Source organism: Electrophorus electricus, chromosome 22, assembly GCF_041902795.1.
Source record: "Electrophorus electricus isolate QZ-2024a chromosome 22, ASM4190279v1, whole genome shotgun sequence".
In the NCBI taxonomy this organism is placed as follows: Eukaryota; Metazoa; Chordata; class Actinopteri; order Gymnotiformes; family Gymnotidae; genus Electrophorus; species Electrophorus electricus.
The window spans coordinates 6353712-6367926 of NC_137518.1; the positions used below are offsets into that span (position 1 = coordinate 6353712).

At 38.7% G+C, this 14215-nt stretch overlaps 2 protein-coding genes across 6 annotated transcripts in view; both read right to left on the reverse strand.

The window, feature by feature from the left end:
• Positions 1–8763, reverse strand: part of atg7 (ATG7 autophagy related 7 homolog (S. cerevisiae)) — a 55486-nt gene extending 46723 nt beyond the window's left edge. Inside the window, exons 1-9 of one of the 5 annotated variants that reach the window (XM_081705845.1) lie at positions 7916–8761; positions 7148–7346; positions 6448–6502; positions 3934–4051; positions 3180–3257; positions 2982–3098; positions 2494–2640; positions 1141–1229; positions 512–627 (exon numbers count right to left, since the gene is read on the reverse strand). In XM_081705845.1, coding sequence (XP_081561971.1) covers positions 512–627; positions 1141–1229; positions 2494–2640; positions 2982–3098; positions 3180–3257; positions 3934–4051; positions 6448–6502; positions 7148–7313 — 886 coding nt within the window. In that variant the 5' untranslated portion in view covers positions 7314–7346; positions 7916–8761. Of the gene's footprint in view, positions 1–511; positions 628–1140; positions 1230–2493; positions 2641–2981; positions 3099–3179; positions 3258–3933; positions 4052–6447; positions 6503–7147; positions 7347–7915 lie in introns of all 5 variants that reach the window. The other 4 variants (XM_035520162.2, XM_035520163.2, XM_081705847.1 and 1 more) reach the window with 4 other exon arrangements.
• A 1525-nt stretch (positions 8764–10288) lies between these two features.
• hrh1 (histamine receptor H1) lies at positions 10289–12598 on the reverse strand. The gene has a single exon (XM_027020358.3). The coding sequence runs from the start codon at positions 12546–12548 to the stop codon at positions 10953–10955; it is 1596 nt and encodes a 531-aa protein (XP_026876159.1). The 5' UTR covers positions 12549–12598; the 3' UTR covers positions 10289–10952.
• Between the last annotated feature and the right edge of the window lie 1617 nt (positions 12599–14215).

Below are 14215 nucleotides of genomic sequence, written 5' to 3' on the forward strand. Positions count from 1 at the left end.
ATGGTCAGCTTAATGCAAGAGCTCTGCACAGTGAAATTTTCAAAGGCGCATTACACTCACGTGAACCCAGCATTTAATGTTAAGATACGAATCCCTCCTTACTGTTTTCCAGCAATCAACAGTTAACAATGAGCAATGTAAGGAAGTTCTTGCTTTTCCACACATAACTAATGAAAAGGAATACTAATTTTGCATTGCATTTCACATTTTTTCCCCACTGCCAAAACTGCTTTAAGATGAGACATGGATTCTGCTCCATACATTGAGACATAATAATATAACATTTAAAGATCACTCTTCAGTCACTTCTCGGTAGTTTTTAAAAATTCAGTAAAGCTTAACTTCATGATTCAACTTATCCAACAAGCCTTCAAAATCACACCCATCCTGCCAGGAAACTAAAGATCCTGTACTCATGTTTAAACCCACACAGGCTGCACTTTTTGCTGACTTGAAGAAAATGAGGAAAAATTGTTTATTCTCGGTTGCTCTGCTGCGAAAGACAAATTACCTGCAGAGAAGCTGGGAAGCTTGACCTGGAAAACGATGCTATGCAGTGCTGAGCGCATGCCTTGGAGTGTCCTGTCCCTGAAGCACAGAACCTCAACCACTTCCAGCTGTGGACCCCTAATGCATAAACGTACACACAAACATCCATCACAGAAGGAAAGAGGACATGTGCTTAGAAACAGTAAAGCAATGTCACCACGGAGTGGTGCATGGAGTACATTTATGCACTTGGTGTGTAGAGAATGCAGAAGTTCTACTGGATGTGTAAACACAATCTCACTGTCAGTCTTTTCTCAGGTAATAAATGCACAACTCAGTGGGAGTACAGATTCAGAAAATGCTCAATCAAAACCCCATTAATTAATGTGTAAATAATAAAGCACTGGTGAGAGCAAGGCATCAGTGTAAAAGCAGCCCAACAGTCATAAATGGGAGCCTGGAGTTGAAATTTGGATGAATTGGTAGAGGTTATAACCACATAGCCTTGAAGTTTAAAAGAGTGACAACAATTACTGTTTAAGAGTTTAACCATTGAAAGTCAAAAGTCAAAAAGCCATCTGAAATATAGGGACACTTTACAAACATAAACTCAGTGGGATGCATGTTATGACCTGGGTGTTATGTATTTACCATTTACTGGCAAGCAGGATCAGGAAATTACGAAGAGGCCATCCAGGATGTTGAGACAGCGTGCATGGATCATACACACCCACGGTAACCTTCATAACAAGTGGGAATAAAGTAGAGGCTAGATTCATAAGACCCAACTCTACCACTACTGTGGATCATTAAAAATCACTTTGAAACTATAACTTTATATTATACAAAATGCAGTAACTACATAAATAATTATGTACTAACAAAGTCTATCTATAATATTCATGCTACTTTACTAAATAGGCTGATGGCAGATGCAGCAAGATTCTGCCAAGATTCTGGTGGGAGCTCATGTTCCAGAAGTGTCACTCAATTTTTATATAATACTTTTTTAATAATAATTATTATGAGAAAGAAGCAATTTGCTTGGACAGCTGATGAAGGACCACTATCTGAAACATCCTGCTTCTCTGGAAACCTTGTGTATTACACTGAAATTTTAATAACTCTTTACTATCAACCTTTAGTGTTCACTAATCCTACAAATAAATCAATGGCTATTATTATATTTACATCATTTAAAAATGCTGCATCCATTTTTAAAGATCCTCCATTAACCTCTTACAGATGAGACAAAAATATCAAAAACATGCTTGTCAAGAGTGAGATAATGGATAATTCGAATAATAACCATCATACTGTAGCCCGCAACTGCTTTAGATGTTCTACATGTAAATTTATTAACACAGCCACAAAATAACTAACATGAAAGGATCAGTTATTATGCACTACTCCTAAGGCATCACTGCAGTCTTGCAGTCTCTTGGAAGAGACATAATCAGCTTTACACAGAAGAAACTAAGAGAAGAATTGCTGGCTATTTCATTTAACAAGTTTGGAGACTCAAGAATAATTAAGAATTTATTGTTTCCAATAGCAGTGCATTTTGCTTATGGACAATGATATGTTTGCATTCCAGTTACTGTTATGGCAGGTATGAAGTTAGGAAACTTAAAGAAAAACAACTCCATGAATGTTACATCTACTATTTTGAACTGTCATGAACTGGTTCCTCCTGGAACTTCAGAAGCACTTTGCTTGCAGAGATGATGAAGAATCTCTGCCTGAAATGTCCCGTTTCTCTGGAAACCTTGTGTAGTACTCAGCAATTTGTACTACCTATATCTTTTTTAATATTCTTTTTTTTCACCTCCCTACTCCTTTATTAAAGGGCACATTCACCAAAGGTTAGTGAGTGTAAAAAGCAACAGACATGGTTTCAGTCTACCTGATGCCTTTGTGCACATATGGCAATTTGCTGTACGCAGTGTTCTCAGTGCTCAACAGGCCACTCTTATCGGCTGCATTGTTCAGCCTTGGCCATACCTTCTTTAGGTCTGCAAAGAAGGAGCCCCAGTCTTTCAGCAAGGCCACTTCAAAAGTCTCCTCCGAGTACTTGACCAGGAAATATGGGACAGCTGTTGTACCACTTGTGGAACAGAGCCCGTCATAAGCCAATTGAAACAAAGATATCTGCCAAATGAGAGTGATGAAGATAATTTATTAAATGATCAAACGGAAATTAAGATGACTTCAGAACATAAATGTACTGTAAGGTATAACAGGTTATTCTAGCTCAAGTCTAAAAACAAAGCACTGCATAAATATATGCGTGTGCGTGTGTGTGTGTTTGTTTATCTACTCTCCAAACCTTAGGTCACTGATCTCATATATCCCACATTTCTGTATCTGATGTTAGGCAAACAACCCAATATTTACCTCCATTTCCATGACAAGACTGCAACTTAATTTATATTTGTTGTAATGGACTCCCCACCAGGCCTTAGAAAGCATATTTAAACAGAACAACCCACCTGGCGGGGGGAAAAACTCTGCTCTAATAAGGCTGGGGCTTTCACAAGCTGAATTCCTTCCAAAAAGCACAGAGCAGGGTAACAGAACCAATAGTAGAAGTGGTATTTCTTCAGATCCTAAATACAGAGAATCTGATGAGAGACTGATGCAATATCCGCCTTCTCCACATGGCTTTCTATTCAAATGCGGATACGTACTGCAAATGTCAAGAGGATAAATCTGTTCAGAACTGAAGGGTCTTCCACAGCAGCACCTGACTGAATGGCATTCCAAATCTATTAAGATGGCACATTGCATTTTCAGCAGGTGTAGGAGAAAAAAGAAACATGAATTTTTGAATTTTGCATCAAATATTACCAAAAGAGATGGCACATTTTCCACCATCAAAAGAAGCTTGCCTATGATCTATTTGCTATATTTCTTATATTTGTATATTCTAACAGCTAACAGGTCCATACACACAAGCTAAAAACTACACATGCACTGTTGTTTGGAATGCACAATTATTTGCATATTAATAATCAAAAGCTATGCATAACATCGCATTTTGTATGTCTACTGTGCCAAATGAACACAGAACAACCACAGATAAAGATTACCCTTGGTGTTTATGCAGTGGGTGCCCTGACTCACAAATTCAGATCCTGTTACATATACTATATACATGAATCTGGATGACAGCAGTGTCCCATGCAAATTAAACATATTAATCATCATTGATTAAAAAAAGGGTATAGCCTACAGCCATATACTGTGTATATTATAATAATAATTAAATCATGGGATTCTAGGAATTATGATACTTCTCCAGAACATTTGATCTCACAAATGTACTGCTCAATAACCGAGGCTGTCAATGTGAGAAAAACAACAATAGGCAATCACTTAGCTATTATAAAAATAAATGGATAAATAGAAGAAACTATTAAACAGTACATGAAACCACTCCACCTCATTGGCTGCTTTATCCAGCAGTGCTTTCTTGTCAGTAGACTTAAAGGCTTCCAGTGTGTTGGTGTTGTACAGGGTGCCTAAAGCAGGACAGCACCGAACAGGTGTGGGTGCATCACTACACATGGAGACCAGAGAGACTTTGATTACTCCACACAGGGTTTATGCACTACACATTAAATAAACACTTACCACCACCACCCCCAACCCAAGCCAAGCCAACCCAACCCAACCAAACTCTGTATTGGGTCTCAATACTCTTTGTTTTGGCTGATCCAAGAGCATGTTTTCAGGGATTTCAGACAATGGAATTGTACACATTCTTGTGTACAGTGCATCCGGGAAGTATTCACAGCGCTTCATTTTTTCCACATTTTGTGTCACAGCCTTATTCTAAAATGGATTAAATAATTTTTCCCCCTCAAATTTCTACATACAACACCCCATAATGACAAAGTGAAAAAAGTTTGTTTGGAATTTTTACAAATTTATTAAAAAAAAAAAAAAAAAGAAAATCACATGTACATAAGTATTCACAGCCTTTGCCATGACACTCAAAATTGAGCTCAGGTGCATCCTGTTTCAACTGATCATCCTTCAGTTGTTTCAACAACTTGATTGGAGTCCACCTGTGGTAAATCCAGTTGAATGGACATGATTTGGAAAGGCTGTCTGTAAGGTCCCATAGTTGCAGAGCACAACCAAGCCAAGGAAATCCAAGGAATTGTCTGTAGACCTCTGAGACAGGATTGAATCGAGGCACAGATTGGGGGAAGGGTAAAGAAATATTTCTGCAGCATTGAAGGTGCCAATGAGCACAGTGGCCTCTATCATCTGTAAATGGAAGAAGTTTGGAACCACCAGGACTCTTCCTAGAACTGACTGATCTGGATAGAAGGGCCTTAGTCAGGGAGGTGTCTAAGAACCCAAGGGTCACTCTGACAGAGCTTCAGCGTTGCTCTTTGGAGAGAGGAGAACCTTCCAGAAGGACAACCATTTCTTCAGCACTCCACTTATCAAGCCTGTATCGTAGAGTGGCCAGACGGAAGCCACTCCTCAGTAAAAGGTACAGGCTGCTAGGACTCTCAGACCATGAGAAACAAAATTCTCTGGTCTGATGAAACAAAAATTGAATGCTTTGGCCTGAATGCCAAGCATCATGTCTGGAGGAAACCAGGCACCGCTCATCACCTGGCCAATACCATCCCTACAGCAAAGCATGGTGGCCGCAGCATCATGCTATGGGTTTGTTTTTCAGCAGCAGGAACTGGGAGACTAGTCAGGGTAGAGGGGAAAGTTGAAAGCAGCAATGTACAGAGACATCCTTGAAGAAACCTGCTCCAGAGCGCTCTGGACCCAAGTCTGGGGTGAAGGTTCATCTTCCAACACGACAATGACCCTAAGCACACAGCTAAGATAACAAAGGAGTGGCTTCGGGACAACTCCGTGAATGTTCTTGAGTGGCCCAGCCAGATCCCAGACTTGAACCTGACCGAACATCTCTGGAAAGATCTGAAAATGGCTGTGGCCTGACGCTCCCCATCCAACCTGATGGAGCTTGAGAGGTTCTGCAAAGAAGAATGGGAGAAACTGCCCAAAAATAGATGTGCCAAGCTTGTAGCATCATACTAAAAAAGACTTGAGGCTGTAATTGCTGCCAAAGGTACTTCAACTAAGTATTGAGCAAAGGCTGTGAATATTTATGTACATATGACTTTTTTTTAATTTGTTTAATTTTTTTAAATAAATTTGCAAAAATTCCAAACAAACTCACTTTGTCATTATGGGAAAATGTGTGTAGAATTGAGGGGAAAAATGAATTTAATCCATTTTGGAATGAGGCTGTAACATAAAATTTGGAAAAAGTGAAGTGCTGTGAATACTTTCCAGATGCACTGTAAGTATGTGGAGAGGTCCACCATAATTATCAAAAATTACCAGTTCTAGACAAAATATGTAACGATTCCTCTGCAATGACTTATTCCCGAAATTGAGTTCACGAGTGACCAATAAATAATTTACTACAGGACATAAAAAACTGCATAGCCTAAGCAAATGTTATGTTGCTTTTCACCCAGGGTGCCTTTAATATAATTAGACTGAAGAGCCTTCATAATCAAGCAAACAATAATCCAGAAATTAACTACACATCCACTGTTTGTTTAGATAATTAGTTAGCAATTCTGACTTTACACAACCTTGTTAAAAAGATACTACAAATTCTTTAGCTGCCATCACAAAAATGCTGCATTTCCTTTTGCTAGAACTAAAATGTGTGACTGACATTTTATTGGTTTTGGTACTGTTCACATCTTGACCACAAACTAGAGTCTCACTGAACTAAAATATTTCAGAAAACAGTAGCTTATTTCTCAGGACTAACTGCATTTGAACATGTAAGGCACATCCATACAAGTCTATGCAAACCACAAAAAGTATAAATGTGTCAATTGAACCAAAAAACAAAAACAAAAAACCTTTCATATACCCTATGGAGAAAACAACAAAACTTACATATCAAATGCACTGAACTCCAGGGTCAGACGAGTTGGCAAGCCAGATGGGTCACCTAATTCCATAGAAAATGCATTACTTTGTTATGACAATTAATTTACACATATAAATGACTACACAGTTAGACTGAACCATTTGTTCACCACTGTTTTATTGTTTTTGACAAGACAGCACTCATGTTGTTCTGCAATGATGCATGAATTTAATAAGGTTTCACTGGTGGATTTAGGAGAAAAATGATGATTGGTTGCAGAATGCACCATGCACAAAGAGAAAGAACACAGTACATCCTACCTGGCAGTCCATCAATGGCTATCTTGTGCATTAGAAGAAAATTATTGGCTTCTAACTGAAAGACACTGCCCTTCCCCAAAGGCAAAATCTGATTCCAATAATCATGTGTCTGCCTTTCCAGGCAATAGTAAATTTGAGCCTGCATTTATTTTAAAATGTAAATTAAACTAACCAAGAAATGCTTAAATCATAACTCCACCAAAAGACAATATGTAAGCCCTTACAACACTGTTGCTTCTCTGGCATGCACTGTGAAAACTAACCACAAAATCATTTTAAAAATGAGGTCATGAAGTTCCTTCTATTGTGTGGGAGTGAAAGATAACAGGAAGTACCCTAGAACTACAAGCATTGTTAGGAGAGAGACTATTTAATGCAAAATAGAACATCCCACAACCCTACTCACCATTATAGTAATAGCCCTTGATACTTTTTGGACTTTCATCCAAACGGTAGTCATTGAGCTTCTTCTGGGTGAGCTGATGCCAGAAGCCAGCTTCAAGAGCACTGGAGAAAGGGGCAAACTGCAGCTTTGGAGCAGCTGAGCCCTTTTCAGATGACTCAGCTGCCATTTGAAAGCTAAACTCTGTGCTCTTTGATTAACACTGCATGGAGACAGAAAGATTAAAATAATTTTTTAAAATGCAATTCATGATGATTCAGTTAGCACACCTAGAATCTAGTTATTTCACTCTCTTGGCCCAAGAGAGAACGGTCTACGCATTTATTACCATTGCACAATTCTCAGTTTAACAATTTCCTAATTATACAAATTTTGTTAGTTCCAGGCAGAGTTGCATCTCCAAGACCATGGTGCTCACTTAGTCATTTCAGAGTAGCTAAAGCTTCGGGTAGTGTGACACGGCTTTCATGGAATACTGATACTACTCACTCTAATTTAGTTAGCCAGCTGGCTACTTGGCAACGTGTAATATCTGGCAACTTGTTAGTTTACCTTTACCCCGGTTCAGTAAACTCAGTAAGACAGCACTGTGCCTAACCATAAGCTAATGTTAAGATTCATCTTCATCTTAACCTTCCTTGAACGACAGTACGAGGCATGAAACCAGCCAGCTGGCCAAATAAGAGGACAGTCTACAAACCATATAGGTAAACAGAAAGAGAAAAACTCAGAAAAAGCTAATAACGTGTGTGGTAAAATTGAAGCACTTACCAGAATGTGACTTCCTTGTTTAAGTCATGTGACTACCGTATGACGGCACTCCACAGACGCAGTAGTGAATCATAAATAACACTGACTATATTCGTTAACGGAAGCTAATTTGTTGTAACTAGCTAGCTATAGACGTTTCTTAATGGACGAGATGTAGTTAATAAAATGTGAGTGTAATCACTAAACACTGCTATAAGTAACGCTACCAAGCTAGACAACGAATCTCGTTTTATAATGAAATGGCACATTCATAAGTTACCCCAAAGCTAGTTAGGTTAACTAACCCTAGCTAGCCAAGTTGGCTATCAGGCTGACTGCAGTTTTCGGGATGATCAGTGAAAGGTTAGGTAAAGCTTTGGTTTTACGACAGACAGAACATTTGTCCCACGTCCAACCAGATGTTTATGGAGACGTTTAGCTAGCTAGCCAGGTAGCGTTAGCGTTGATTCGTAAAAGCAGAGCTAGCTAGGCACTCCCCTACTTGTCTCAGCCTAGGTATGGAAACGTTCTTTAGTATTCACGGCGCCAAGACCATGGAATAAAACACGAAAAACCAAAATATGATCAAGAAAACGCATATAACGAGACAAGAAAACACTGATAAAAACCTATACGTTCCGCCCATTTTCATTCTGAACAAAACTCGACCGTATCATAAAATAGCTAGGTTTAACCAGTCCAAGGATTCTTTGTATATCACAAGTTAAGATAATCCTCGAGGACTGAAGATAGAGAAACCTTTGATTTAAAAAAGGTTTGGCTAGCCGCAGTCATGCTTAGCTATGATAAGTAGCCATTGCTATCTAGCTACTAAGGTGAGGGTGAGCCTCACCCGCCCACTGGTTTAACAAGATTCCTGCAAATAACTAGGCCACTGGCTGTCCCTACAAAAGGAATAATCGGTACTTCTTGGATGGAAAAACAATAGAAGGTTCCACCTTTTTCTGAGTGGGCTATAATTAAAGATGATACAGTTGTAATATGTGGATTATATTGAATGTTAGGATGTTGTTTCCTATTTCTGTCAGCTATATATTCAGATGTACCCTTGCGATGATAATGCATTTTCTTGTTTGTAGCTTGTTATACAGAAAAATAAATAAGCTTCCGCTATATAGTACTTGATATACACTTACATCAGGCCAAGGTGTTCTCAATGAAAAACGTTTTGTACAGAGTGTAATGGTAACATGAGGAAAAACTGATGTCAAAAGCATCACAAGGAACTTTTCTGAATGTAATGCTTTTTGCAATTAGCAATCAGTAAGTATGAAGTCTGTGTGTAGGCAGAGTAGGCTAACTCATGCCTTCTTACTAATGCTGCTTGTCTGAAAGTCTTGGTAGCGATACATTAATTTCTCAACATTATGTCACTAAATGAATATTACGTACTGTAAGATGGATAGGGACAATTTTATACACATGCTACACATCCTTAACAAACAGATTCCAGTTTTAACATTGCAAGAGCCAGACGCCATCTACCTTCTAGATTGCAGTGGCTGTCATAAATGTTATTACTGTTGTGTTCAAATTTTTTTTGTTTACTTAAAGATTTTAGCTGCTGACATCAGAGCCCAGAATACTCCATGAGACATTTTTTCTTAGATAGCGTTTACTGATAGATTTCAGGAAGTAAAGACAGTTTAGCCAAACTGCTCCCTTCAAAAACACTGAAAACACATCACCTTTAACAAAGACAAATCCTAATATTTGCCTGAAATCGTTCAATATTTGCATCTCTGCAGTAATTCGTTTATTTTTAGGATTAATATTTTTAACAAGGAATAAAGATGTTATCACTGAACAAAATTAATCTAAAACCAATAACAAACTGCATAAAAATAGATTTTAACAACATAATCCCATATATCTAAGCCTCTTATTTTGATAACTATCTTCACAGTGGCTTTGGCAGCTTGTCTGAACTGGAAATCAGATGCACCACCTAAAGAGCATACTGTGTCTTCCGAAACATGAAAATTAATTACAACAAGTGAAGAGAGTCCAGTGTGTTTCTAACATAGTAGATTTCCAATTTATGTAGATTTATGTCTGCAATTTTTTATTACTATTGCTGCTACGTTTTCTTGCTGGTTTTCCTTTAGTTATGTTCACAGGACCTTTCTTTCTCACCCCTCCCCCTGGGAATAATCAAGAAAGAAGTGTTCAAACTAAATGGGTCTGAGTAAAGCATTCAAAAGACAGCATATAGCAAAATACAACAAATGCAAATGAGACACACTAATTAAAACTTCATAGAAAATAAAACACAACACATCAGTGCCACCAAAATCAGATGAGATTTTATTGAAAATCTACCACGTTTACATTTAAATAAATGATAAATAGTTAAATCTGATGCAGATTACAAACATTCCAAATGCACAGTAACACTGTTCAAAGATGCTATATCTCTGAAGCCATGAAACAAAATTCACTTTATAAAATGGGTGGTTTCAATCCTAAAATCTGATTGGCTGAGGCCTGTTAGAAGCCTTTGTAAAATCCTTGATATATGCATACTTATAACCACCTGATAATGACTGCATTTTGTATTAATGCGATCACTGGATGAACTAATCTTTGCTGCTTTTTTGCTTAGCAACAAAAGCTTGTTAGCAGACATTGCCTGGCAGAAGAATTGTTTTATTGTCAATATTGTTAATAACAAACTATTTATTGAACTCTGGTGAATTTTATAATATTGTTTCTGTCAATGCTTAATAAAAGCAATAAGCTATGAGAAGCTGTGCATTATAGCGATTTTATCATGTGTAAGGGTGCTTTGCACCATTCCTAAAACACCTTTACCTATGATAAAATCACTGTAATGCACTGTATCTTGTGGTTTTAATTAGCTCCAACATATGGATTCAACAACATAACAGGCCAAAGGGGACAATGATCTTCAAAGGTTTTCACAAGGCCACCACAAACATTCAATCAAGCACATAAAGTCAACATAAGAGCATGAGGCTTACATTTAAACAGAACACTTGGCTGCTACAAGTTCAAAAATTAGGATGGCAAAACCTTACTGTTTGACACAAAATATCTTTTTGAACACTCGCTGGAAATTGTCATTGCAAAGTGGATAGATAAAAGGGTTCAGGGTGGAGTTGATATAACCCAACCAAATAGTGAACATGTGGAGGTCATGATGAACACAGGTTTTGCACAAAGCCATAACCATGAACGTGATGAAATACGGGATCCAGCAAACCATGAAAGCTCCAATGATGAAACCGAGTTGCCTTGCGGCTTTACGTTCTTTGTGCACACGCATGTTCTCAACACACTGCCTGGACTGCACACAGAACCTCTGCCATGTTTGTTTCAGTGTGAGAGCATTGCTAGCATCCATTTGGGGACTACCATTATGTCCCCATGGAGAAGTAGGTGACTCTGCGACTTCATCATTACAAAGAACTGTGGTGTACTTGTGAACATCAGTGGTGGATGTTATCTCACAAATATTAGCAACAGAATTTGGCACTAATACATTACAGTCATTAACAGATACAAACATTCTGAGCTCAGCATTCTCCTCATGTTGCAAAAACCCCAAAGGTAAAGATGGCTGTTTTGAGGATGTGTCATCTTCAATGTCTTCCTCCTGACTTACAGAAGAAATCTCATTTGAATCCCTCACATTTTTTATCTTATGTTTTGAAATATTAAAAAAGGAGGTTTTACGCTTTTTAGGTTTTTTCTCAGCCAAGATGTCACTGTTCTCCTCATGTGTGTCCTTTGAGTTAAACTGCTGTTCCAAAGTATATTGATCCAGCATACCTTCATTTTGAGAGTAAATTCGTAAGGCCAGGGTTTCTTTCTCTGAAGCTCTGTAGAAACTTCTCTGTAGTTGATTTGAGTTTTGTATGGTTCCATCTTCATCTGTCTGTACCCTGGGACTAGTGAGGCTTTCCCACTGTTTGTAATGTTCCCGCACAGCTATGAAAATCTGCGAGTAGAACCAGAGCATCAGAAAGGACGGGATGTAGAAGTTGAGGATGGCAGTGAGGACTTTAAACCAGGTCACAAAGCGAAAATCTGTGTCACACTTGCTCTCTAGCTCTGGCTTCCTGTCTACATGAGCGAACACACGCCAGCCGAGAATTGGAACGATCCATGTCATGGAGAGCAGCCATGCGCCACAGATCATCAATGTGGCCCTCCCTCGGGTGCGGTACTTCAGATACCTCAATGGGTGTCGCACAGACCGATACCTGTCCAAGCACAGGATGAACAGGCTGAAGATGGAAGCAGTGCTGGCCACATAATCCATCACCAACCAGAACTGACACGCAACGCGACCTAGCTTCCATGCATCCTCGAGCAGATAGACCAGGTTCAGGGGCATTACGGTTGCCCCAACAATGAGATCTGCCAGGGAGAGACTAACAATATAAAGGTTCCCCACAGTGTGCAAGGTGCGTTCCTTTCTCACTGCAAGCAGGACCAGGATGTTCATGATGACTGTCAGTAGAGACAGTGTACCCAGGAGAATTCCTAGCAGAGCATTGTTCATGTGATGGTGAAAGGGGAGTGATGCATTTAAAAAAGGTGTCAAACTAAGGTTTGCATGGCTTTGCAGAATTTTGTTGCCTTGACTGTCTGTCGTGGTTGCCATTGGAGTAGTCCAGTCTTGTCACCTGATGTCGGGATAGCAGTATAAGTGCATTGATTATTCATAGACATGTCCTTAAGAAAATTCCTGAAAAAAAAAACAGCGAAATTAATTAAATTGTACCAAATTGTTACCAGAAATAAGAGTATAATATCAATGTTGCACACTTTCTATGTATTGGTAATTGATCAAATATATGTAGGCTTGATAACACTGATATCATTTTTACTAGATCATAGTTCAGTCTAAATTCTTTAAGACTTTTTAGAAATTCAAGTTTTATGGATGTTACAAAACCAAATACTAAATATATTTAAAAAGTTGAGATAGTTTTAAATTGTAATGCATTATAACAGGTTTATTCCCATTTATTTATTTAGGGGTTTTTTTTGTTTTTTTTTTTAATCATGAAAGTCTTGTAAAAATGAGAGCGGTCTTGTTGCTAAGGAACAATCTCTGCACAATTCACTGTCCACCAAAAAATGTTGACAGTCCCCTTCATTCTACCTTCTCAAGTTCTCGCCTATGTCTCTCCTGCTGTCTCCCCTCACACTTCACGCCAGTTCTCTTTTGAGTCCCAGTGGGGCCTCGTCTACCCTCTGTGCTTTAGCTTGCCATTTTCAAGGTCTTTTAGTTGTGTTCCTTTGTATTTCCATGACAACATACATCAATAAAGTTATGTGGGTGCCTTGCTCACCATGTTTAAAAATAAAATTCTTTTCAGTCGTTTATATGACATTTCATATTTCAATAAACAAGCATTTAATTATACATTCTTCTATATAGCACCTTGATGTACTTGGGGCCTTGAAGCATTTGTGGTCTTTAGCCCTCTTTATGATAGAAAAGGTTTACCATTGAGTGCCCATCATTTGTTATCACTGTAAGAAAATATTAGCCTACGCTCCTTTTAGTACCTTCTAGATCCTCTGACTCAGAACAAAACAACCTAGGAATGCACCCTCATCTGAGGTGTCTGCCACGTGTTGCCACTGGGGTTGGTGTGTATGTGTTGTTGGGTGGTTTAGGTGTCATTGTGTGTAGTTTTGAGGGATGTGTTGTCCACCATTATCAGGTGTTGTGTCACTGAGAGACCCCCCTCCCCCCAAACTATCCCCCTGCTCAGAGGCAGGCAGTACAGTGGGCGGTGCTGCTATCAAGTGTTGTTAAAATACTGTTTTGCCTTCTCTGTTCTAAAACAATAATAGAGAGCATAAAAGAAAGCATGTTTTCCTCTTATTTGCCTCACCAATGCCACAGTATTTTACGCTAGACCTTTCATTAAAGGACTAATTCTGGTCTGTCATGGCATATAGCAGACAAGGGCATGGACCTTTTAGGCTTTGTTTTGGTAGAGTCATAATCATAATCCATAGGAACTGTAAGAGCATGCATACCAGGTAAGCAGAGTCAATATGGGCAAATCCATACTATTAATTCAGGCTAGCAAAGTCAAAAACAGAAAAGGTCTAGAATCCCTAGGAAAAATAGAACTACTAAAATGCAATGAAACACATACAGCGCCTTGTAGACCTCAAGGGGCAAGACATGGACTATAAATACACAGACACAGACAACACCGCAAACAAAAGATGCAGGGAACAAACAATAGATACAGACAGGTTGGCATGGGCTACAGCAAAACCAGAAGCTTCCAGACAGAAGAAAAG